The sequence below is a fragment of the Rana temporaria genome, chromosome 2 (assembly GCF_905171775.1).
Source record: "Rana temporaria chromosome 2, aRanTem1.1, whole genome shotgun sequence".
Lineage (NCBI taxonomy): Eukaryota > Metazoa > Chordata > Amphibia > Anura > Ranidae > Rana > Rana temporaria.
Genome location: NC_053490.1, coordinates 363,065,745 through 363,090,399, shown reverse-complemented (window position 1 = coordinate 363,090,399; position 24,655 = coordinate 363,065,745). Strand labels below are relative to the sequence as shown.

Here is a 24,655-nt window from a genome sequence, read left to right as displayed (position 1 = left end):
TGGTTAGTAATTCCATTAAAGGGTATCACAGGACTACTAATCCTCAGCAAGCCATGGGCTCACCCAGGCAGAGATGTGGGGGAAAGAATGATGGGTGCGGACTCGCAAACCCATTTGCAGGTGACATAAAAAGCGTCCAAGCGGATGATTTATTGCATGATCACAACACAAAGAAAGTGCAATGTTTCGGAGCCACGCAGGGCCTTTCGTTAGCCATGTGATGGGGCACTGCGAGACTCCAAAATGTTGCACTTTCTTTGTGTTGTGACTATGCAATAAATCATCCGCTTGGATGCTTTTTACGTTGTTCCATGGTGTGCTGGCAAATATCTTTACTGTAGCTTGTACCAGTATCCAGCTGGTTGTTGCTACAGCACCCAAATCCAAGAGCTCATCCAGGAAAGTGTGTGATCGGAATATGAAGTATCATTTGTAGGTAAGGACTCCCTGTGCAGTTCGCCCTATAACGATTGGCCTAAAGTCAGATTAGCTCTGAATCCCTGTCCTTATCTGCTTATTTCCAGTGTCTCAGGGACACACTCTTCTGGTTCCTTTATATAAAAATAGGAATTTTCTGCAGCCATTTCTGGTCTGGGCTCTATGGGGTTCTCACAATTCCAACCTGTTTACATTTCCCAGGCCAAACAGACAGCTTGAGGGTCTCACCAAATTCCTTAAAGTACAGAAATTCACGATGAAGACCACTTGGTAAGTGATTGCTTATCTTCATCAGATGATTGTGGCATCAGCAGATATCAAGGATACCTACCTACTAGTTTGTGCCATTGCCATTCAGCCTGTCCATGGTCCACTAAGGTGTTGGCCCCAGTACTGGGGTTGTTAAGGACATTGTGGGGTACCTGAACAATGTGCTTCTTGGAACAATCAGCACAGCAGTTGACATCAAATGCCTAACAGACAGTACAGGTCCTGGAAAGGTTTAGTTGGATACTGAAGTTCAACTGAGCTCTTCAACTCAATATCACGGTTTCATACAGTAGTTGAAAAAAACAAACAATCTAGTTCAGTCAATAGAAAAAAACAAATAGAAAAAACACAATCCTATACCTACAGTTGATCCAGAGGAAGACAAAATACAAAGCTGATCCTATTTGCTCCAGTGGGGGATACAAATTCCTTCCTGAGCCACCAGGAGGCAATCGGATATTCCTTTGATCAATTATCCCTGGTATGGTTGCCTAAACAGTGCTTTGAAAAAGTATTCATACTGCTTGACATTTTCCACATTTTGGCATGTTACAACCAAAAACGTAAATGTATTTTATTGGGATTTTTTTGTGATAGACCAACACAAAGTGACACATAATTGTGAAGTGGAAGGAAAATTATAAATGGTTAAATTTTTTTTTTACAAATAAATATGTGGCGTGCATTTGTATTCGGCCCCCCCTTTTGTAGAACCACCCTTTGCTGCAATTACAGCTGTAAGTTTTTTGGGGATGTCTCTACCAACTTTGCACATCTAGAGTGACATTTTGGCCATTATTTTTTTGCAAAATAGCTCAAGCTCTGTCAGATTGGATGGAGAACATCTGTGAACAGCAATTTTCAAGTCTTGCCACAGATTCCTAATTGAATTTAGGTCTGGACTTTGACATGAATATGCTTTGATCTAAACCAATCCATTGTAGCTCTGGCTGTATGTTTAGGGTTGTTGTCCTACTGGAAGGTGGACTTCTGCCCTTGTCTCAAGCTTTTTCACACTCTAAGGGTCCTTTCACACGGAGCGGACCGTTTTCGTGTCTGCTCCGTGTGTGTCCGGCGGCTCAGCGGGGATCATCCGTAATCCCCGCTGAGCTGTCGGCGGATAGGGCGGTCACCGCACACAGTGCAGAGACCGCCCTATCTCTCCTCCGCTCTCCCCTATGGGGAATCGGATGAAGACGGACCGTCTGTCCGTCTTCATCCGATCCGTTCCGCCGGACAGAAGAAAAATAGGGTTTTCTTCCGACGGACGCGGATGGTTGTGGACGTTAGCTGATGCTCCATCCGCTAACGGACGCAATCCCATAGGGAACCATTACAAGTCCGTAAACGGACTTGTAATAAACAAACGAACGGTCTGCTAGTGTGTAAGAGGCCTAACAGTTTTTTTTTCTAAGATTACCCTCTATTTTGCTACATCCAACTCCCCATCAACTTTGACCAACTTCCCTGTCCCTGTTGAAGAAACGTATCACTACAACATTTCATTGTGCGGAATACTGGCTGTGGCTTAAAAGCGACACAGAGTACATATAGGGGTTCAGGAATAATTTCAACAAAGTTCCCAGAAGCTCAACAGTAATTCCACAAACTGTCACCCGATTGTGGTTTTCCCAATCAATCAAAGTGAAATCCCTTCTTTCTGAGATTGGTATTGGCAACCAATCGAATCATCTTCCTCCAGATGGTGGATGGGGCTATCAGGACTGTGCTTGGCTTTAGCAGTGGCCAATGACAGTCCTCCTCCTGGAAACAGGTACCACTCCCATAGCAGAACTGCACTCAATCTCTTTCCCATCCCAAAAGCTGACGATCGCAGCTACAGCAAAGTTAGAAAATCAAAACAATGTTTCCCATCTTTTACAATGTGTGGGTGCACAGTGCCTCCCTCTCAGTGCAGGTGCAGTGTGGGGAATTCTAAAATTGGAATGCTTTAGTCTCTCACTGATACTTCCCTGCGCTACTCTGCTGATAGGTGGCAAAAGAGGCTTCACATGGCACCAGTGCCCGGGCTTGCCTACCCCTATTCTATCACATAAAATCCCAATAAAATTTACGTTTTTGGCTGTAACAAAATGTGGAACATTTCAAGGGGTATGAATACTTTTTCAAGGCACTGTAAATGTTAATATTTAGGAATGCGTCTAGCCCTTTTTTAAAACAATGTAGTGAGCTAGAACTAGTTCTTGAGGGAGTCTGTTCCACATTTTCACAGCTCTTAGGGCCCATGCACAGCAAAACGCAGTGCAGGAAACCCACATTCTGTGTACCGTTCAAAATGCGCTGCGTGTTTATTGCATCGTATTGCAAGGTTTTTCTGTACTGCAATTTTGGCCCATTTAAAATAAATGGGCTGCAATACTACCCCACAGAACTGCATGTGAATCTCACAGGAATGCACAGCAAGTTCCTATGCGATTCCTGGTGTAAGCTGGCCCTTACTGTGAAGAAGAGTTTCTGTATCCTCTGTAAGGATTTAAAAGTAAATAGCCGTACATCAAGTTCAATATATGGACCACTTATGTATTTATACATGGTGATCATATTCCCTTTTACCGTCTCATCTCAAGCAAGGATAGATTTAGTTTGGCTAATCTTTCCCCATAGTTCTCTGATTATCCTTTTTGTGAACTGGTGCCCAAAACTGAACTGCATATTCCAGATGAGGTTTTACTAATAATCTGTACAGGGACATAATCTCTCTCTCTCACTCTCTCCCTCTCCCTTCCTCCCCTTGGCACTTCATGCTTTTAAAAATTCCTATGATCTATCAGAACACCCAGATTCCTTTTGACCATTGACTTCCATAGCTGTTGTCCTATAATGTATGATACATGCATGTTTTTAGCCCCAAGTGCATAACTTAAGATTTATCAATATTAAACCTCATTTGCCACACAGTTGGCCAATTAAATCAGAATAAAGTTATATTTGAACACATTCAAGCATACATTTTCCATAAACACAAATGAATGCAAAGTTGTAATGTACAAAACAGTAGAAAACAAACAGGCAATTACAGCTTTCAACTGCATAGAGCGTACATAGAGAACATACAGCCCCACCAAGTGTCCGAAAACAGAAATGATAGTGCAAATAAAGAATTAATATTGCACACTCCAAAGTCAGATAGTAATAACCAGCATTAGGTAACCAACAGCATTCTACCCTAATATCCTATCTATAATCAGGTCTACTGGGAACAGGCCTGGTGCATCAAGCCAACCTCCCCAAACCCTCTCATATTTAGCAGGGCATCTATGATGCTGGTGAATAACCTTTTCATATCTTAAAGTGCCTAGCCATTCCTTGAGGGATGAAGGGGAAGTTCTTTTCCAGTGGAGAACATTTTTACATGCCTGAAACAAGGCTCTGGAAACAACTTCCTTAGTAAAGGCATCTAGTATAATATCAAAAACTCCCAGCACACAGCACCTGGGGTCAGAAGGGATGTCTGTTTGGAATACTCTTTTGACCATTGCAAGAGCAGATATCCAGTATCTGTGTAACTTGGGACATCTCCACAGCATGTGGATGAGATCCCCATGACTTCTGCTACATTTTGGACAATCTGGTTCTGACAAAAGCCCCATTTTAAACAATTTCACCGGGGTATAATAAACTTGCATTAAAAGGTATAATTGCGATAAACGATGAGAATTATTAAGAGAACTAGTTTGGACTGCCTCCAGCGCATTTTCCCACCGCATTTTCACCAGACAAGTCTCCCAAACGGGACTCCCACAGATTCATGGCCTTACAGGGGTAAGCCTCCAAATAGATATTCAGTAGGGATGCATATCAATAGGAAAGTCTGCAACAAAGGAAAGGAAAGTATAGAAATGTACCAGCTCTAAAGATATACTTTATGTGTGTAAAACCAAAAACACCCCACTTAGGAGTATAAGTAAGTTTTGCCAGTTTGGGGTATGTGCTATTATTCCAAATAGGGCAACATTTTGTAAACCCAGTTACCCCTTTCAGCTGTTTGACCTTACCCCAGATTTTGTGCATTAACCTATATGTGGGGAAGAGACGGTTGGATTTAGCAAACAATTGTGATTTTAAACCTTCCGGAAATGAAGCTGCTCTAGTGTCGTGAAGCATAATGGACAGGGAGGAATTCCAAGTTTCAGCAGCCGGCCCTAGTTTTACCACTTCAGCACAAATGGCTCCTTATAACCACAGTACTGGGAGCTTTTCACGGTGGTCTAAGCTGTCATTACTGTGTGTCTAAAACTCCTCAGAACCAATCAGATTCATTTTAAAAACAAAACACTGCCCTGGATTTGTTTGTTTTTGTTCTGTGGGTCTCTTTACTTCACAGAAACATGAAACCAGTTTAAAACCGAAAGTGAAACTAGAGGCACATTATATGATTGAATTTAATCTATTTTTAATCATTTTTTAAAAGGAATCAGTTAACTGTACACACAGCTTCCCTGCATTGCTGACGTCACACGTCCTTCACGTTGGTATCTCGGCACAGGAGCGTCTTTGGTTGCTGTGATACAGCAGCGTGGCTCGCGATCACCGCTTGTTCTGTCTTTACCCCGCACTGGCGCCGATCCAATACAGCAGTATACACAGATGTCCCTCAGCAGCCGGCACGTCCACATAGTGATTGTCACATGTCAGCAACACAAAGGTACAATAAAGGCCTGCTTAATATGCCTTTTCCATACAACCTCTGTTTTGATATTGGTTTTGTATTATTTAGGACAGCAGACTAATGCATCTAAAGTATTTGGAGCTGTTTTCTGGCGGGATTTGTGATGTCATACCAGTCTGGGGGTGGGAGGAGCTTGGTTTTATTTTGGTGTTTTTTTTTCTCTCTGGCTTTCTTGATTGGTTGATGGCTCTTTAAATTTTGCACACTGTAACCCCACATTTATCACATGCCTGACGAAGGGGCCCTGCGTGGCTCCGAAACGTTGCACTCTCTTTGTGTTGTGATCATGCAATAAATCATCCGTTTGGATGCTATTTACGTCGTTCCATGGTGTGCTGGCAAATATTTCTACTATAGTCTGCCGCTCAACACACCATTTGGCAACTTATTTTTAAGGCCTATAGTATTAAGGGCACAGTTCCTCCTTTCCTGGTCAAGGCCCATTCCACTATGTGTGTTAGTGCTTCCTGGGCAATTCAACGTCAGGCTTCTATTGTTCAAGTTTGTAAGGCTGCTACCTGGTCTTTTCTTCACATGTTTACTAAGTTCTACCAAATAGATGCAGGTATAGATGTTAATGTCCCACAGGCACCAGTTTTGAGTAAAAGATCTTACAGGCAGCTTTGTAGTGGGGTTCTTCCCTATTCTGTTTTTGGGTTTGAACTTGTTGGCCTTGTCACTGTGTTGCCCACCTCTCATGTTCAGTGCTTTAAAACATTTCAAGTAGTCATGAATATGATGTGCCCTGTGGTGTCTGATCATGAAAATAGGATTCTTGATTTACCTGTAAAATCCTTTTCTTGAACTACATCACAGGACACATGGATCCCTCCCTTCTTTGTCTGTTTCAGAAGTTCTACCAGATAAATGTAGATATTGATTTTAATGCCCCTGAATGCACCAGTTTTCGTTGAAAGATCTTGCAGGAAGCTTTGTAGTGGGGTTCTTTCCTATTCTATTTTTGGTTTTGGCATGGTGGCCTTGTTGTGGTGTTGCCCACCCCTCATGTGCCATGCTTTGGGGCATTCCATGTAATGATGAATATGACATACCCTGGTCCTGTGGTATATGATTATAAAATTAGCATTTTTGGTTTACCTGTAAAATGCTTTTCTTGAAATATATCACAGGACATAGGGATCCCTTCCCTTCTTTGTCTGTTTTCTTACTGCGTGCTACCAAACAGGGACTTAGCTGGGCTGGAATAGGTTATTCCTGGATGGAGAATTCCTGCCTTTTTTGGCCAGTGTTCATTCACCTAAAGGTGGCAGCATAACCCAAGTAGTCATGAACGTGAAGGGCCAGATTCACAGAAGAAATACGCCGGAGTATCTACTGATACTCCGGCGTATTTTCAAATTTGCCGCGTCATATCTTTAGTTTGAATCCTCAAACCAAGATACGGCGGCTTCTGGCTTCGATCCGACAGGCGTACGGCTTCGTACGCCTTCGGATCGTAGGTGCAATACTTCGGCGCCCGCTGGGTGGAGTTTGCGTCGTTTTCCGCGTCGGGTATGCTAATTAGCTTTTTCCGGCGATCCACGAAGGTACGCGCGGCCGTCGCATTCTCTTACGTCGTCGCTAGTCGGCTTTTCCCGGCGTATAGTTAAAGCTGCTATTTTGTGGCGTATAGATAGACCTGCCATGTTAAAGTATGGCCGTCGTTCCCGCGTTGAATTTTTTTTTTTTTTTGCGTAAGTCGTCCGTGAGTAGAAAAATGACGTAACTCACGTCGGCGTTCATAAAATCACGTCGGTGCGACGTCATTTCACGCAAAGCACGGCGGGAAATTTCAAAACGTAGCATACGCAGTACGTTCGGCGCGGGAACTCGCCTAATTTAAATGATCCACGCCCCCTACCCGGATCATTTGAATTAGGCGGGCTTGCGCCGGAGGGATTTACGCCGCCGCAACTTTACAGACAAGTGCTTGGTGAATCAAGCACTTGCCCGTAAAACTTGCGGTGGTGTAACGTAAATGTGATACGTTACGCCGCCGCAAATAATCCTGAATCTGGCCCGAAGTACCGTGTCCTGTGATACACTCAATTCTAATTAGAATTTTTCTTAATGAGATTGTATGTCTATTATACATGGGTAACTGGAGTATATCTATAAAAACTGAAAAAGGGATAATGAGGCTGATGATAGTGAGGCTGATTAACTAAAGAAATTGTGTGAAGATTCTCAATGTTTAAATTGTGTTTCAGTAATCCAATCATATTAAAAAGAATAAGATCACCTTTTTAGAAAAAATAATAAATGTACATATTTTTGCAGAAAAAAAAATGTGCATTTATTATATTTTCCGGCTTCTGCAGCTTTCAGCCCATACCTCCATATGAACTGTCTGTTTGAAAGCTGCAGGGCTTGTGAATGACCTACAAGGATGCTCCTTGGTGCCCTCTAAGTTCATTCAGAACTAAAAGCCATCTGCCCTGTTGACTGACGGTACTTGTAGTTCATTCACAGAAAATTGCGAATGAATGACACAGGCGTGTGGGTGGAGCCCTGCACTGCTGCCCTATTTTTGAATTGTGACAATGGGTGCAGGGAGAAATTCCCTCGCCCACTGTCACACTGGGAGGGGGGAGAGGAGGCAGGAGCCGGTAAATGTTGCCTGTTCCACTTTAAATGCTGGTGCAACATGTAACATGTTCTAAAACGGGAATTTATCCATTTAAAGACTTATGCCTCGTACACACGACCGGTTTTCCTGACGAGAAAACTGCCATTTTTTAGATTGGTGTGGCACTGCTATGGCACCATAGCAGTTTTCCCGACGAGAAAACTGCCCACAAAAAAAATCGAACCTGCTCTATTTTTTCCCGTTGTGTTTCCCGTCGGTTTTTTTCTCGTCGAGAAAACCGCTCGTGTGTATGCTTTTCCAAGGGGAAAACAATGCGCATCCTCTGAATCAAGTATGAGACGGGAGCTCTTGTTCTGGTAAAACTAGCATTCATAATGGAGATAGCACATTCGTCACGCTGTAACGGACTGAAAAGCATGAAGACTGAAAAGCGCGAATCGTCTCTTACCAAACTTTTACTAACAAGAGGATCAGCAAAGCATCCCAAAGGGTGGCGCCATTTGAAAGGAACGTCCCCTTTATAGTGCCGTTGTACGTGTTGGACGTCACTGCGCTTTGGTCAATCGTTTTTTTGACTAAACGTGTGTATGCAAGGCAGGCTTGAAAGGAATCACGTTGGAAAAAACGTCGGGTTTTGGCATGTTTTAAACAAACAGGAGCAGGGGAGGAGGCCTTAAAGTGGAAGTTCCACTATTGGGTGGAACTCCGCTTTAAGAAACCATTCCCTCCACGTTCTGTGATTGGCTCAGGGTCACTTTGACTATGGTTGCTGTAATAGCTTGGTCACAGCTGCTGTTATAGTTTGTTTGACCGTGCAAATTTTAAGATCATGTCAAGTACCCACAGGGGCATCCAGAATGAACAAGTAGAATATTTCCTTACACAAACTAAAAAAGTAGGCTTTAATGCATGTTTTTGAGGTTATTAGATCAACCAAATTTTAAAGGAAATCTGTCTTGAGAGAAGCACGGAGGCTGCCATTTCTGACTGCTCAATCTAAAAATGCTGTTGTGTGGTTACCGTGCTGACCTTCTTGCTTTAATATCTAGCGTTTCTCACACAGAACACATATGCATATATGGATTCTGACCTTTCTGCCTTCTTGTTTCATGTTAGTGACTTTGAATATATTGAAGGCAGAGGGTCAGCATGACTGCCAGGAAACTGGCATTTTAACAATGATAGCTGCAATGGCAGCCTACATATTGGGAATGGTCCACATTTAGTTTATATGGCATTTGTAAATACATTTTACTGTATAAACATACGGTATGTAAAAAGGAAACTAATGATGCTTGTTGCACCATTTTTCTCATTCAAAAGAAAGCATGCATCTTGCTTGTTGCTATAGCTAATACCTCCATATTTCATTTTATTTTTTCAGGAAAGCCCCAGTCTATTTTATTTGTGACTTTTTCTGAAAGTTTTAAGAAAATAAAGGAAAAGAAAACCTGAAATGAAGATCTTGACAGGAGAACTGCGACTCAATGATTCCTGTAGTTTTCACTCTGGATCGGAGGACATCTTGTTCATTTGGAATATAGTTAGATGCCGTGATCCTATCCAGCTGATTCAAGTAACTAAGAACAATGAAAAACAAATATATAAAAAATTAAGAACAATAGAAGCATTTTTGTGTTGTGCAGAGAAAACACTGGTCCAGTGCCAGATGCGAACACACTTTTGTCAGTTCAAATTCTTATAGATATTCTTTTAGGATTGTACACTTGTAAAACGTCACTGTAGATCAGCACTATGGGTCCAAGACATTAAATAGCAAAAAAGGGAAGCAGTTTAACTCGGTGGAACTGGAGAAAGCACAGGGAGGGGGAACCAAACTAATAAGAAGCATAGAGAAGCTCAGCTATGAGGAAAGATCAGAGGAACTGAATATATTCCCTCTTGAGAAGTGGAGATTAAGGGGGATATGATTAACATGTACAAAATACATAAGTGGTCTATATAGTAAACTTGGTGTTTCACTTTAAAGCAGAGGTCCACCCTAAAAAATAAATAAAACAAATAGCCAAAAAGGCTACAATTTTTTTTTTATACTTACCAGAAGTGGCTGTTACTAGGCAGATCGTCCTAATCTGCCACTTCCTCGTCCGCGGTGGTCTTCTTTATTCTCCTCCTCGCGCTGCCTCCTGGAAAATGGGGAGCAGTGTTTTCTGGGACCTTTTGTGTCAGGAGACATCTGCCCATTCACATAGCGCCGCTCGCATGCGCAGCAGGGAACCAGGAATTGAAGCCGCAACGCTTCACTTCCTGATTCCCTCAACGAGGATGGCGCGGGGCAGCCGAGATCCGAGTGATTGCTCGGCTTCGGCTGCCGACATCGCGGGCACCCTGGACAGGCAAGTGTCATTATTAAAAGTCAGCAGCTGGTGTTTGTAGCTGCTCACTTTTCATTAATTATTTTTTTTTAACGCCGGACCTCCGCTTTAAGGTCATCACAGAGGACAAGGGGGCACTCTTTACATCTAGAGGAAAAAAGATTTAATCTCCAAACACTGTAAAAAAAACTTTCCGTAAGAGCTGTGAAAATGTGGAATAGACTCCATAGATTGCTTTAACTTGTTGGAGCCCGGGCCAATGTCAAATGACAGCCACAAGGTGGCTCTACAGGACCGACAGGTACACGTGATCGGACGTTACACAAACAAGGACGTGGATCTGTGTGTGTAAACACACAGATCCAAGTCCTGTCAGGGAGAGGAGACCGATGCTGTGTCCCTTGTACATAGGGACACAGATCGTCACCTCCCCCAGTCAGTCCCCTCCCCCCACAGTAAGAATCACTCCCAGGGAACACATTTAACCCCTTCCTCGCCCCCTAGTGTTAACCCCTTCCCTGCCAGTCACATTTATACAGTAATCAGTGCATATTTATAGCACCGTTCGCTGTATAAATGTGAATGGTCCCAAAAATTTGTCAAATGTGTCCGCTGTAATATCACAGCCCTGACAAAAATCACAGATAACCGCCATTACTAGTAAAAAAAATAATAATAAAAAAATGTCATAATTCTATCCCCTATTTTGTAGCCGCTATAACTTTTGCGCAAACCAATCACTATACGCTTATTGCGATTTTTTGACCAAAAATATGTAGAAGAATACGTATCGGCCTAAAATGAGAACATTTTTTTTTTTTTTTTAAATGGGATATTTATTATAGCAAAAAGTAAAAAATATTGTATTTTTTTCAAAATTGTTGCTCTTTTTTGGTTTATAGCGCAAAAAATAAAAACCGCAGAGGTGATCAAATACCACCAATAGAAAGCTCTATTTGTGGGAAAAACAGGACGTCAATTTTGTTTGGGAGCCACACCGCACGACCGCGCAATTTTCATTCAAACCGTGACAGTGCCGAAAGCTGAAAACTGGTATATGTGCCCAGTAAGCAAGTGGTTAAAAAAAAGGCCTGGATACTTTCCTAAATGTACATAATATAACTGGGTACTAACATTTTGTAGGTAAAGTTGATCCAGGGAAAAATCAGATCAGGAAGGAATTGTTTCCCCTGCTGTAGCAAATTGGCTCATGCTTTGCTGGAGTTTTTTGCTTTCCTCTGGATCAACTGTGGGTATAGGCTTGTGTATATGGGATTGTATTAGTCATTTTTTTTTTTGGTTGAACTAGATGGACTTGTGTCTTTTTTTTTAACCTGACTAACTATGTAAATTCTCTAGTTCCTTCTGTTTCCTCCTAATTCAAATTTTGTATGCGAGTTGTTGAACACATGCGAATGTAAGCAACAGTTATGCAGCGTACACACGATCGGAATTTCCGACAAGAAAAGTTCAATATGAGCTTTTGGCCGGAAATTCCGACCGTGTGTAGGCCCCATCGGACATCTTCTGTCAGAATTCCCGACAGCAAAAATTTGAGACCTGGTTCTCAAATTTTCCGACGGGAAAAGTTCTTGTCGGAAATTCCAATCGTCTGTATGCAATTCCGACGCACAAAAATTCTACGCATGCTCGGAATCATTGAACTTAATTTTTCTTGGCTCGTCGTAGTGTTGTACGTCACTGCGTTCTTGACGTTTGAAATTTCCGACCACATTTGTGTGACCGCGTGTATGCAACACAAGTTTGAGCCAGCATTCCGTCAGAAAAAAATTCCACGGTTTTCTTGTCGGAATTTCCGATCGTGTGTATGCGGCATTAGCTGTCCTGCAAGCAAATTGCCCTTTAAATTAAGTGTATACTTGCTAAAAAAGAAGAAATGGCATGCGCTCTGTTCATATTGTTATTGGCTTGGATTATACAAACAGAGCATTCTACACAAATTTTTACCTTTACTAATATTACACATTAATCGCTTGTATATCAAATAAAGTGGCAAGGAAACATCTGCACTATGTGTGAGCAATATATGATTTAGTGACAACTTTGTGCAAAAAATAAAGTTTGTAATTTCCCGCAACTTGTGGCAAAATATTCCATGGACTTAACATGCTTCTCAGCAAAGAGCTTGGTGTGTCTACTTTCCAAAATTGGGGGGGTTTTGTGCTATTTTTGGCATTTTATGGCCTTCAAAACTGTGATAGGTAGTGAGGAGTAAATTTGCGCCCTTAGAAATCCTGAAGGCGGTGCTTGGTTTTCGGGGGCCCCGTATGCAGTTGGCTCCCAAAAAGTCCCACACATGTGGTATCCCCATACTCAGGAGAAGCAGCAAAATGTATTTTGGGGTGCAATTCCACATATAACCATGGCATGGTTATATCATTTAGTGACAACTTTTTGTAAAATGTTTTTTTTTTGTCATTATTCAATCACTTGGGACAAAAAGATTAAATATTCAATGGGCTTAATATGCCTCTCAGCCAACCCTAGTTTGTAGAAGCTATAACTTTTGCGCAAACCAATAAATTTACGAGGTCCATCACCGGCGGCCTCTTGTTCTCCTGCTCTCCATGGCGGCGGCTTCTGTTTCCTCCCTCCTCGGCGGCCAACTGGGAGTCTTCTCTTTTCGGCCAATCGGAAAATGACTCTCACACCCGCTTCTGATTGGCCAGATTGATGATCAGTATTTAAACGGTTTAATTAATTTGCTGTTGTAACACACCTGGGTGGGTTCCAAGTCGCATGCCCACCTGATTTTGAAGCCTATTGGAGCCTATGGCTCTAATCAGGTGCTTAAAAAAAATCCCCTGCCACTGTAATAAATGCGCCCGGTGACCCAAAAGAGGCCAGACGCATGAATTCAGGCTATGCATGAATCTATTCATTACCATATAGGGGGTGGCCTGGAGAGTGGGGGCAGCACCCAGGTGCCGCTAATTTTGGGTATAATTTAAAAAACATATTTTCTTTAATTTTTATTATTCTTTTTCGGAGAGGCCCAATGATTTTTTTTTTAACAGGTAAGAAAGCGCAATGCAAAGATACCTCAATATAATAGTGTGCAATTCCCAATAGTCCAAAGAGCAGGGATATATATATATATTTATATGTAGCACTACCCCCGTAGAAGCTGCTTGTTTAGATTTGGGTTTTGCACGTTACCTCTAAATTTGTTGTCAGGGGAAGAAAGTCTGTAGAAATTGCAATGTCCACACAAGATGTAAAACCTTCTACTGTAGGTTTTATCTTTGCTGCAAACTTGTGAAGAAAGTGGAGAGCATAGAGAGAAGGGGAAGGTTCAGGTACGCGGTACAGAATGCACACAAATATCTAAGTTCCAGTATTCACCACTCTCTCTTGCTCACCCGGATAGACCCCTCTCACATGGCCTAGCAGCCGGGATGATGCACGAACAGTATTAGAACAGTATTAGAACAGTCTCTGCCGTCTGAGAACGAAAGATGGATAGTCAGGAATCCTCTGCCACAGGATTTAAGTCCCAAACTTCCTGCCTTTCAGTAAAAGTGCCTTTAAGCCGATCCAGCGGATCCCTTTATAACGAAGTCACCAGGCCTATCCCGAGACATCAGCTTGCCTTGCTTGCTCTCCTCCAGGGCAGGTTCTCCCCCGGTTTCCTTCGTTAAGCAGCTTCCCCCACTTGGATGGACAGCTTGGGATCCCCTTTAGAATCATAGGCCCCAGCCAGCATAGCTGGGCCTACTCCATGGAGATGTGACCTCAGACCAACGTGGTCCCAAGGTCAAGATCACACACATGTGCCTCGCGCCAGGAGGGCCACGAGGCGAAGGACACCGAAAAATGGCGTCTGCCCCTTAAGTACCCCTTCCCAGCATGCACAGCGGGCACCACTCCCACTGGGCTGCTGCCGAGAAGGGTTACTCAACACACCATGGTTCGCTTGTGTTCCAACATGGGCCTGAGGTGGTAACGCCACCTACAGGCAACAGGGTAAAATCCTATCAAGCACAACCATAGCCAGAACAGAGGCTAATTTCAAAGGAATTCAACAAAGTCTGAGCCCACTATTGGCTCAGACACACTCTAAATTTAGAATAGCACCCCAATCATTGGGAGCAAGGCGCTACATATATATATATATATATATATATATATAAATACACACACATGAACATATATATCGATGGGTCTGTCAGGGCAGTCACCAAGAAGACCAGAAGTGGGTTCCAGTGAGCAGGTCACAGCAGGTCCGTTTAGCTGGCAACCCAACAGATCCAGGAAGGATAGGGTGGGATGCCTGAGCACAGCAAGTCTCCTTCAGTTGTCCAGGTATGGAACATCAAGGTCAGGTGGGATCAGTAAAAAGACCATCTAGCAAGATGTGGGTTCCAGTAGTGGTTAATGAGGGATTCAGACGCCAAAGCCTGTGGCTGGTTGTGCCGTGGCTCCACGATGCTCGTCTGGCATCCGTAGTATAGTAAGAACATGGCCGCGTGATCGGGGGCCAAATCGAGGCTTGGGAAGCAAACACAGCACGGTGCCGGGCTGTGAAGGCTGTGCTTGCTTCCCAAGCCTCGCTAGATGGTCTTTTAATGACCCGACCTGACCTTGATGTGCCATACCTGGACAACTGAAGGAGATCTTGCTGTGCTCAGCCATCCCATCCTATTCTTCCTGGATCTAAAGTGGTACCAGCTAAACGGACCTGCTGTGACCTGCAGTACCATCTCTTCAGCCCAGAAACTTATCTGAACTCAACTCTACTTTTCTCCATGTGAGTGGATATTGTTGTTTTAATAAATGTTTTTATGATACAAACTCAGAGGCGCCTTTTCCTTGTTTTTGAGGAATAATGGTGAGCGTGTGTGTGTGACACTTTGCCCTGTATATTTATAGTTTGGGTGGCACCACTTCCATGCATCTTGTTTTGCGCCACAGTCAATTTCATATTCCATACCCTATGTTGTTTAGTCTTTTTTTTATTTTCCCTTTCTAAAGATTTGGTCTCTGTGTCACTGGCAGTGACATGCATCTGTAACACATTTTGCAAACTCTAAATACTCCTATGTACAACTCACTATGAGGCCGAGTCATTGAGCTGAAATTCAGCTGCTCTTTCAAAACAGGCCTGTACACCATCATCCTTCCAGAGACTTTTAATCACAGTCACAAGTTCTAGAGGCATTGTGCCCTCCTCTATTGAGTCAGCAAGGTGGCATAGAATACGGCCATCATCCTGTTGGAAAAAGAAACAAAAAATAAATAAATAGAAAGTGGGTGTTCTGGTTGTTACTTTGCAAATCGAGTAAAATATTTGAAATTGCATTACAGGATGAGCAACCTGCAATTTATTAACATCCAATATATTGCCACTTAATTATGCTGCATATTATAGTCTTCAGTCTGCTTGACAGAGGAATAGCTTTTTTTTATTGATTGCACTGTATTTGGAAAGGATGGGCTCCACTGTGAACCAATACCCAGTGATAGTGGGTTAGCCTTAAGACGACCCAGAGTGATACATTTTGTGTGTAATGAGAATGCAGAGGCAAGGCAAGTACCAGGCTCCTCCTCAACTCTGATGTGTCATATGACACAGCAGCGACTAGACTTGGGAAGACTTTAATCACTTTGTCGGGCCCTGCTGCATCTAAGGTCTTGTGAGGTAATTTTCACAGAGAGAGGGGGGACTTTAAGGCCCATTTCACATTGAAGCGTTTTTCATGCGGTACAGCGCTAAAAATAGCGCTGCTATACCGCATGAAAGAAAAATGCCCTTCAGGCTTCAATGTGAAACCCCGAAGGCTTTCACACTGAAGCGGTGCGGTAGCAGCACTGCTCCAAAAGTCCTGCTAGCCGCATCTTTGGAGCGGTATTGGAGCGGGGTGTTTACCGCTCCTATACCGCGCCTTCCCATTGAAATCAATGGGAAACCGCGGTAATACCGCCCGCAATGCGCCTCTGCAGAGGCGCATTGCGGGCGGTATTAACCCTTTTTCGTGGTTAATACCGCACCGCTAGCGCCCGAGTAAATACGACGGTATAGCGGCGCTACAAATAGCGCGGCTATACCGTCACCGCACCTCCACTGACCAATGTGAAAGCAGCCTTACTGTGATACTGACCTCTAAAATCTGCATTACTGACTACTGACTTTTGAACTCTGCATTACTACTGACCTTTAAATTCTCTGGTACTTACTATGTATACCTGCACTCTGTTACTTCTGACGTCCTACACATTTCATCCAATGGGACACGTAGGACGCAACTTGTTGCACTGATTTCACATGCTGCTGAGCAGCAGTGCTCATGTGAGTTTTTCATGCAAGCTTTTTATTGATCTTAGTACTTGTTTTTATGTATATTTTAATGTAGAGTGCCTTGAAAAAGTATTCATACCCCTTGACCTTTTCTACATTTTGTCATGTTATAACCAAAAACGTAAATGTATTTTATTGGGATTTTATGTGATATACTGACACAAAGTGGCACATAATTGTGAAGTGGGGGGAAAATAATAAATGATTTTTCACATTTTTTACAAATAAAATCTCTGAAAAGTGTAGTGTGCATTTGTATTCAGCCACCTTTACTCCGATACCCCTAACTAAAATCTAGTGGAACCAATCGCCTTCAGAAGTCACCTAATTCATAAATTGAGTTCACCTGTGTGCAATTTAAGTATAAATACAGCTGTTCTGTGAAGCCCTCAGAGGTTTGTTAGAGAACCTTCATGAACAAACAGCATCATGAAGGCCAAGGAACACACCAGACAGGTCAGGGATAAAGGTGTGGAGAAGTTTAAAGCAGGGTTAGGTTATAAAAAAAACTTCACTATCACAGACTGTTTTATTGTTGGCTTAGGATTCTTGCTCATGTTTCTTTTATCTTTGTAAAATCTCAATAAAAATATTTAAACAAAAAAAAAATATCCCAAGCTTTGAAAATCTCACGAAGCACTGTTCAATCCATCATCCAAAAATGGAAAGAGTATGGCACAACTGCAAACCTACCAAGACATGGCCGTCCACCTAAACTGACAGGCTGGGCAAGGAAAGCATTAATCAGAGAAGCAGCCAAGAGGCCCATAGTAACTCTGGAGGGGCTGCTGAAATCCACAGCTCAGATGGGAGAATCTGTCCACAGGACAACTATTAGTCGTGCACCCCACAAATCTGGCCTTTATGGAAGAGTGTCAAGAAGAAAGCCATTGTTGAAAGAAAGCCATAAGAAGTTCAGTTTGCAGTTTGCGAGAAGCGATGTGGGGGACACAGCAAACGTGTGGAAGAAGGTGCTCTGGTCAGATGGGACCAAAATTTAACTTTTTGGCCTAAAAGCAAAACACTAGGGGGCAGATCCACAAAGAAGTTACGCTGGCGTATTTATTGATACGCCGCGTAACGTCTATTTTGCTCGGCGTATCTTTGTTTTGTATCCACAAAACAAGATAGGCCTGAAGCTGTGCTAGATCCGACTGGCGTACGTCTTAGTACGCCGTCGGATCTAAGGTGCATATTTACCCTGGCCGCTATGGGGCGTTTCCGTCGATTTCCACGTCGAGTATGCAAATTGGCTAGATACGGCGATCCACGAACGTATGTCCGGGCCGGCACATTTTTTTACGTCGTTTCCGTAAGGCTTTTTTTCGGCGTATAGTTACCCCTGCTATATGAGGCGTATCCTATGTTAAGTATGGCTGTCGTTCCCGCATCAAATTTTGAATTTTTTACGTCGTTTGCGTAAGTCGTTAGCGAATAGGGCTTTGCGTAGAATAAAACAAGGGTGGGTGTATTGGCGCTCGCAAATAAATTAATTAAAAATAAAATAACAATTCCTGTAGATAAGGTAATTCTCCACAGAACAAAGGAATTAATCCAAATGACTAATGAGTCAATCCGCCACCTGCTGTGGGTCTAAATATGTTCCACTCTAAATACGTCCAAGAATACCACCCAACATTAAGGATAAATGTGAAGGGTACTGAGAGTGGTGAATAATAAATACCTAATTCAGGTAAACACATGTGCCAAACTCAGCACAATGTTAAAATAAACCATATAATCACCATAAAAAATAGTATAGAAATATTAAAAACTGTAAATGCAATACAATAAGTGATATTCCATAAAGTGCTTCATCCATTTAAAAGTGCATGGTGCAGTAGTCTGTGAATTAATGGTGAAAGAATGTCCCACAAAATTAATATAGTAGACACAATTCCTGGAAAATATATTCAATGGCATGCACAAGTGGGCATGAAATTAATAATTTTAACAGTGAAAAAAATAATATTTGAAATGATCACCAAAGAATCAAACAAAATCAGGTGTAGTGTTCAACGTGTCCAGTGCACAAAAACGTGCAACAAATAATAATAAGTCCAAAAAAATCAATCAATAATTGTTCTTAAGTGCAAAGGTGCTCCAACAGATCCATACATCATAACTTCAGTGCTTGATGCTGAACGTGCATAAGTGCTTGTAAATACCAACGTCAGGCTTCCCACAGTGTCTGGCAGATAGTGTGTTCCAGCCCCTTACCTTAAGAAGGCTTGTATTAAAGCCTATGTGTAATACTCCCACAGCCAGCCTGCTGATACAATCCCATGCACGACGGCTCATAAGGGTTAAAACGGTGTCTCTCAAATGAAAAATAAAGGAAGGGAAGCCTCCATAGCATAAAATCTTTAGGATTTATTAAATAAAAAGCAAATAAACACTCACAAGCAGCTACGAGTAATCAGCGTGTAAACCAAGTGTCTCCGCTCTGCGGCCGCGAGCGGATGACGTCACCAGCAGCTCTCCACGTCCCCCTTTGCGTAGAATGACGTTCACGTCGTAACGTCACGGCTTGTTGCGGGTTAATTTCGAGCATGCGCACTGGGATACCCCCACGGACGGCTCATGCGCCGTTAAAAAAAAACGTAATTTACGTTGGGTCAAGACGTATTTACATAAAACACACCCCCATCACATCCATTTGAATTGCGTGCCCTTACGCCGCCAAAGTTACACTACGCCGCCGTAACTTACGGCACAAATTCTTTCTGGATAAGGAAATTACGCTATAAGTTATGGCGGCGTAGTGTATCGCAACAATGCGCCGATGTACGTGGATCTGCCCCTATGTGTGGCAAAAAACTAAGACTGCACATCACCCTGAACACGACATCCCCACTGTGAAACATGGTGGTTGTGAGAATGCTTTTCTTCAGCAGGGACAGGGAAGCTGGTCAGAGTTGATGGAAAGATGGATGGAGCCAAATACAGGGCTATATTAAAAGAAAACCTGTTAGGCCGCGTACACACGATTAGTCAAAACCGATGAAAACGGACTGAAGGACCGTTTCATCGGTCCAAACCGATCGTGTGTGGGCCCCATCGGTCAGTTATCCTTCGGTCAAAAAAAAAAGAACTTGCTTTAAAATTTGACCGATGGACGCCTAACCGATGGGTCAAAACCGATCGTTATTATGCAAAAGCATCGGTCAAAAGGCCGCGCATGCTCAGAATCAAGTCGACGCATGCTTGGAAGCATTGAACTTAATTTTTTTTAACACGTCGTGTGTTTTACGTCACGGCGTTCTGACACGATCGTTTTTTTAACTGATGGTGTGTAGGCACATCAGACCATCAGTCAGCTTCATCGGTTAACTGATGAAATGCTCCTTCAGTCCGTTTTCATTGGTTTTGACTGATCGTGTGTACACGGCCTTAGAGTCTGCAAAGGACTTGAGACTGGGGTGGAGGTTCACCTTTCAGCAGGACAACGGTCCTAAACATACAACCAGAGCTACGATGCAATGGTTTAGATCAAAGCAAATTGAATGTGTTAGAATGGCCCAGTCAAAGTCCAGACCTAAACACAATTGAGAATCTGTGCCAAGACTTGAAAATTGCTGTTCACAGACGCTCTCCATCCAATCTGACAGAGCTTGAGCTATTTTGCAAAGAAGAAAGGGCAACAATTTCACTGTCTAAATGTGCAAAGCTGGTAGAAACATACCAAAAAAGACTTGCAGCTCTAACTGCAGCGAAAGGTGGTTCTACAAAGTATTGATTCAGGGTGGCTGAATACAAATGCACGCCACACTATTCTCATATTTATTTGTAAACAATGTTGAAAACCATTTATCATTTTCCTTCCACTTCACAATTATGTGCCACGTTGTGTTGGCCTATCACATAAAATCCCAATAAAATACATTTACGTTTTTGGTTGTAACATGACAAAATGTGGAAAATTTTAAGGGGTATGAATACTTTTTCAAGGTACTGTAAATACTGCACAATGAGATTGCTTCCCCTGTTTATGTTAATTTGATGGAAAGCACATCCCCAGCAATATGGCGATTTAGGGTTCCTTATATGGATTGATCCCATCTCTGGATCAAATTGATTAGATATCTGTGGTGGAGCAAGTTCTCGGGCATAGGAGCTACTCGTGATGAAGATCCTCGATATTGGTTTCAAAAATCGGTTAGATCTCGGTCCACATAGGTTTATCATCTGGTGAGTGTGTGTTTCACTTACTTCTGGGATGGGATTTACATTAAAAGATTTTTCATGCAATACATTTTTCTCACTTGATAGATTAGCTTTGAGCCAATGTCTTAAATTGAATATATGAGATTAAACACAAGACTAAGAGTCGGTTCACACAGCAGCGGCACGACTTTGGGGGCGACTCTGCAAGTGGTCCTGAGGACAACTTCAGAGGCGATTTGCAAAACGACTTCTGTATAGAAGTCAATGCAGGTTGCCCCGAGCCGCCCCCGAAGTCGTACAGGAACCTTTTTCTAAGTCGGAGCGACTTGCGTCGCTCCTATTAGAACGGTTCCATTGCATTAAATGGGACGCGACACGTCAGGCGGCTGAGCCGCCTGTCGTGTCGCCCCAGTGTGAACCGGGTCTAAATATTTTAATCATTTTGTGTTTTGCTTGATTTCATTATATTATAACGTATTCATGTTTTGGTGCTGCAATACAATGTAACATGGTGAAAAAGGTAAACCTGTACTTTAAAGAAGAATTCTAGGCATAGTATATTGTTACATAATTACATTGGACCAGCCTGGACCAATGTACTGTAACTATGTATGGTATACATGGCTGATGCCCCTGGAAGCTGGACATCACTGAAGTTCTCATAATTGGAAAATAAGAGGCAGGGCAGTGATGTCATTCCTTCCACCTTGTCCAATTAGAGAAGGCTTTGCATCCATTCAAGAAAAGCAGGACATTCTTTAATTGATGCCTGTGCTAAATGGCAAATCTACTGTGTTCATAATGCGCCAGGCTTGTCACTCATCACGTGACCCAGAAGCAAGTGTAAATCATTGGAGTAGTGCAGTGGAGTGGAGTGAAATAGTGTAGTGGAGTGCGACTTTAGTGATTTCCATCTTCCAGGGGCATCGGCCAGGTATAGTATATACTAGGGTTGTCACCTCAACCCTTTAAACCCAAACACATATGAATTACACAGGTTCTGAGGATTATTTAAAGCAGATAAGGCACCAAGTGAATTCAATTATGACCCTAATCAGTCACAGAACCTGTGTAATTCATATGTGTTCAGGTTTAAAAAGATGAGGTGGCAACCCTAATATATACATAGTGTAGCAGGGTTACCCCGTGCTACTGTGGAAAATAGTGGTTTAGGCCAGGTTTTGAGAGAAGCAAGCACATTGATTTCTCAGGTGTGTGCTGTCTTCATAATAGAGCCAGCATTCAAGCTCAGAGCCTTACCCTCCTGAGGTGAGCCATGTGAGATGCTGCTGTGTATCAAAGCCAGGTTGGGACAGATGAAAGGCCCAAGCCTGAGAGGAAGTCCATGTGTGAAAGGAACAGCCAGCAGGAGGCTGTAGAGCGTGGGTCAGCAACCCACCGAGGAAACCCCCGCCCCTTGCATACGCGCAGCTGCGAAGCAGGAAAAGCCTCCGGCATCGCTCAGATGGGTTTGAGCTCTTCTCTGAGCACGCCTGAGCTCTAGCTTTTCCGTGGTCATCCCCACCAGCCCTCCTTCCCGATCCAAGGAGCTTGTGGGTGATACCAGGTTGGAAGTGAGAGAGAATTGCTGACAGGACCAATGTAACTACGTAAAAATATACCATGCCTGAGATTATTTTTATAAAATGGAAAAATTACTATTTTACACAAATGCAAATTTTGTTAAACATTTGATGCAAATACTATCATGAAAATAATAAACACACGTTTAATAACTATTGTGCTTTGTGAATTAACACTATTTTTAAATTACCTGAAAACAATTGTTTGTATTTGAAAACAAAATTGCTAAAGCAATTTCCAAAATGGACCGAAAGTTCACACTTAGGCTGCATTCACACCTGAGCGTTTTGTCGCCTGAAGTGCGACGCTCAAAAACACTAGAGGGGAAAAAATACATTATTCCCTATGGAGATGGTTCACATCTCCACTCCAAAACACCTGACGCCGAACGCCTGAAGCTCAAACAAGTTCCGGACCCTTTTTTGTCGCGCAAATCGGTTTGGGCGTTTTTGAGCGTTTCCATTTCCCATAGAAAGTAATGGAAACGCTCGATTCAAGCGACTAGAGCGACAACGAGCGTTTGCTACGGGCGTTTTGACGCTTTAATCAATAGAACATTTCACCCACACTACCAACATAGCAACAAGTGATGAAAAGATGATAATTTCTCCTATTGGCTAAAATAAAAAACGTCGAAGTACAAAAACATCGGACGACGCTGTATGTAAACGCGCAAATAAGCAAGAATACGCATTTCTTATAAATGAGAAACCCCTTTCAACTTCTACATGAAGCATACAGTTGTGTGTATTAATTCAATAACATCCTATATAGGATCCGTATTCAAGGTAAGTTTCATTGTTGGTCACATTAAAGTATTTTATAGATCACACTAACCGCTTTACTTGAGTCAGTGTAGTCAATACCAAGAGTGGACATTGCACGGATAATGGCCAGGATTGACTGAAGCACATTGCCATAGATAATTGCTTTGAACTCCAAACATTCTGCCTCTGTGTACCCATCTTGATGGATAATCCTTACAAAACAAAAAGAGCATAAAAAAAAAAAAAATTATGAATACCTTAAAAACAATGAATGTTACTTGACTTTTTACAACGGTGCAATGTAGTTACGTTTGAGTATACTTACTTCATCTGCTTGACAATTGTACTCTTTCCAGACTCCCCAGCACCTGCAAAAAGAACAGTAACTGGTGTTATTTCACACACTAACAATGCTATTTTATAACCCTTTAGGGAGGCAGAAGGGTTGGCCTAGAATAAGCCATCAGTGGTTGGATAAAAACAGCACAAGTGTTTGGGCTTCTATGGGCATTACTGAAAAACCAATTAAATGATATGCATCAACTGTTTAACTCAAGCACAGTGCATGTATCTTCTTATGTTTTCTTCATATAACTGATTCAATACATCTGTTATTGAAAACATAAATTAATTGTATGCATCTAGAGAAGGGGTTCTTAACCTAGGGTCCATGGACTCCTAAGTGGCCTATGGGTGGATTGCAGGGAAGTTCACGAGGGTCAGATAAAAAAAACATTTACATTCCTTTGTCCCAAACAATGGTTTCCCATTGAGCAAAATGAACCCCTTCCTGCCCACGCTATAGCCAGAAGACGGATACAAGCACTTAACTAGAGATCAGTGCTGTAGCCGTCTTTCGACTATAGTGCGGGCGGGAAGGGGTTAATGGACGTCCTCCCATGTGCACAGCTCCCGCTACATCCCCTGGGACATGCATCGGGCACGCTCTGTGACCACTGTGTCATGGAAAAGGGCCAATCATAGCTACCCTTTACCATGTTGCCAGCTGTGTCCAATCACAGCTGATAACATGTAAACAGACTTGCTGGTTATCGACATTCCTTTACTCATATGCCGTCTCTGTGTGAGGAAAGGAGAGCCGATAACCGGCAAGTCTGACATGGCACAGTGAGTATATTGTTTACACTGATATTTAGTGCAGCCCCATCAGTGTCGGTTATTAGTGCTGCCTATTACAGGGAGTGCAGAATTATTAGGCAAATTAGTATTTTGACCACATCATCCTCTTTATGCATGTTGTCTTACTCCAAGCTGTATAGGCTCGAAAGCCTACTACCAATTAAGCATATTAGGTGATGTGCATCTCTGTAATGAGAAGGGGTGTGGTCTAATGACATCAACACCCTATATCAGGTGTGCATAATTGTTAGGCAACTTCCTTTCCTTTGGCAAAATGGGTCAAAAGAAGGACTTGACAGGCTCAGAAAAGTCAAAAATAGTGAGATATCTTGCAGAGGGATGCAGCACTCTTAA

General features: G+C 42.6%; 1 protein-coding gene across 2 annotated transcripts in view; it reads right to left on the bottom strand.

Annotated features, from left to right (window-relative positions):
• The window catches only part of GNAT2 (G protein subunit alpha transducin 2), a 73,848-nt gene that overhangs the window by 9,856 nt on the left and 39,337 nt on the right, over positions 1 to 24,655 (bottom strand). For both annotated transcript variants that reach the window (XM_040337641.1, XM_040337642.1), the window contains exons 2-5: positions 23,487 to 23,529; positions 23,232 to 23,373; positions 15,400 to 15,557; positions 9,440 to 9,568 (exon numbers count right to left, since the gene is read on the bottom strand). In XM_040337641.1, the coding sequence (XP_040193575.1) occupies positions 9,440 to 9,568; positions 15,400 to 15,557; positions 23,232 to 23,373; positions 23,487 to 23,529 (472 nt within the window). The remainder of the gene's footprint in view (positions 1 to 9,439; positions 9,569 to 15,399; positions 15,558 to 23,231; positions 23,374 to 23,486; positions 23,530 to 24,655) is intronic.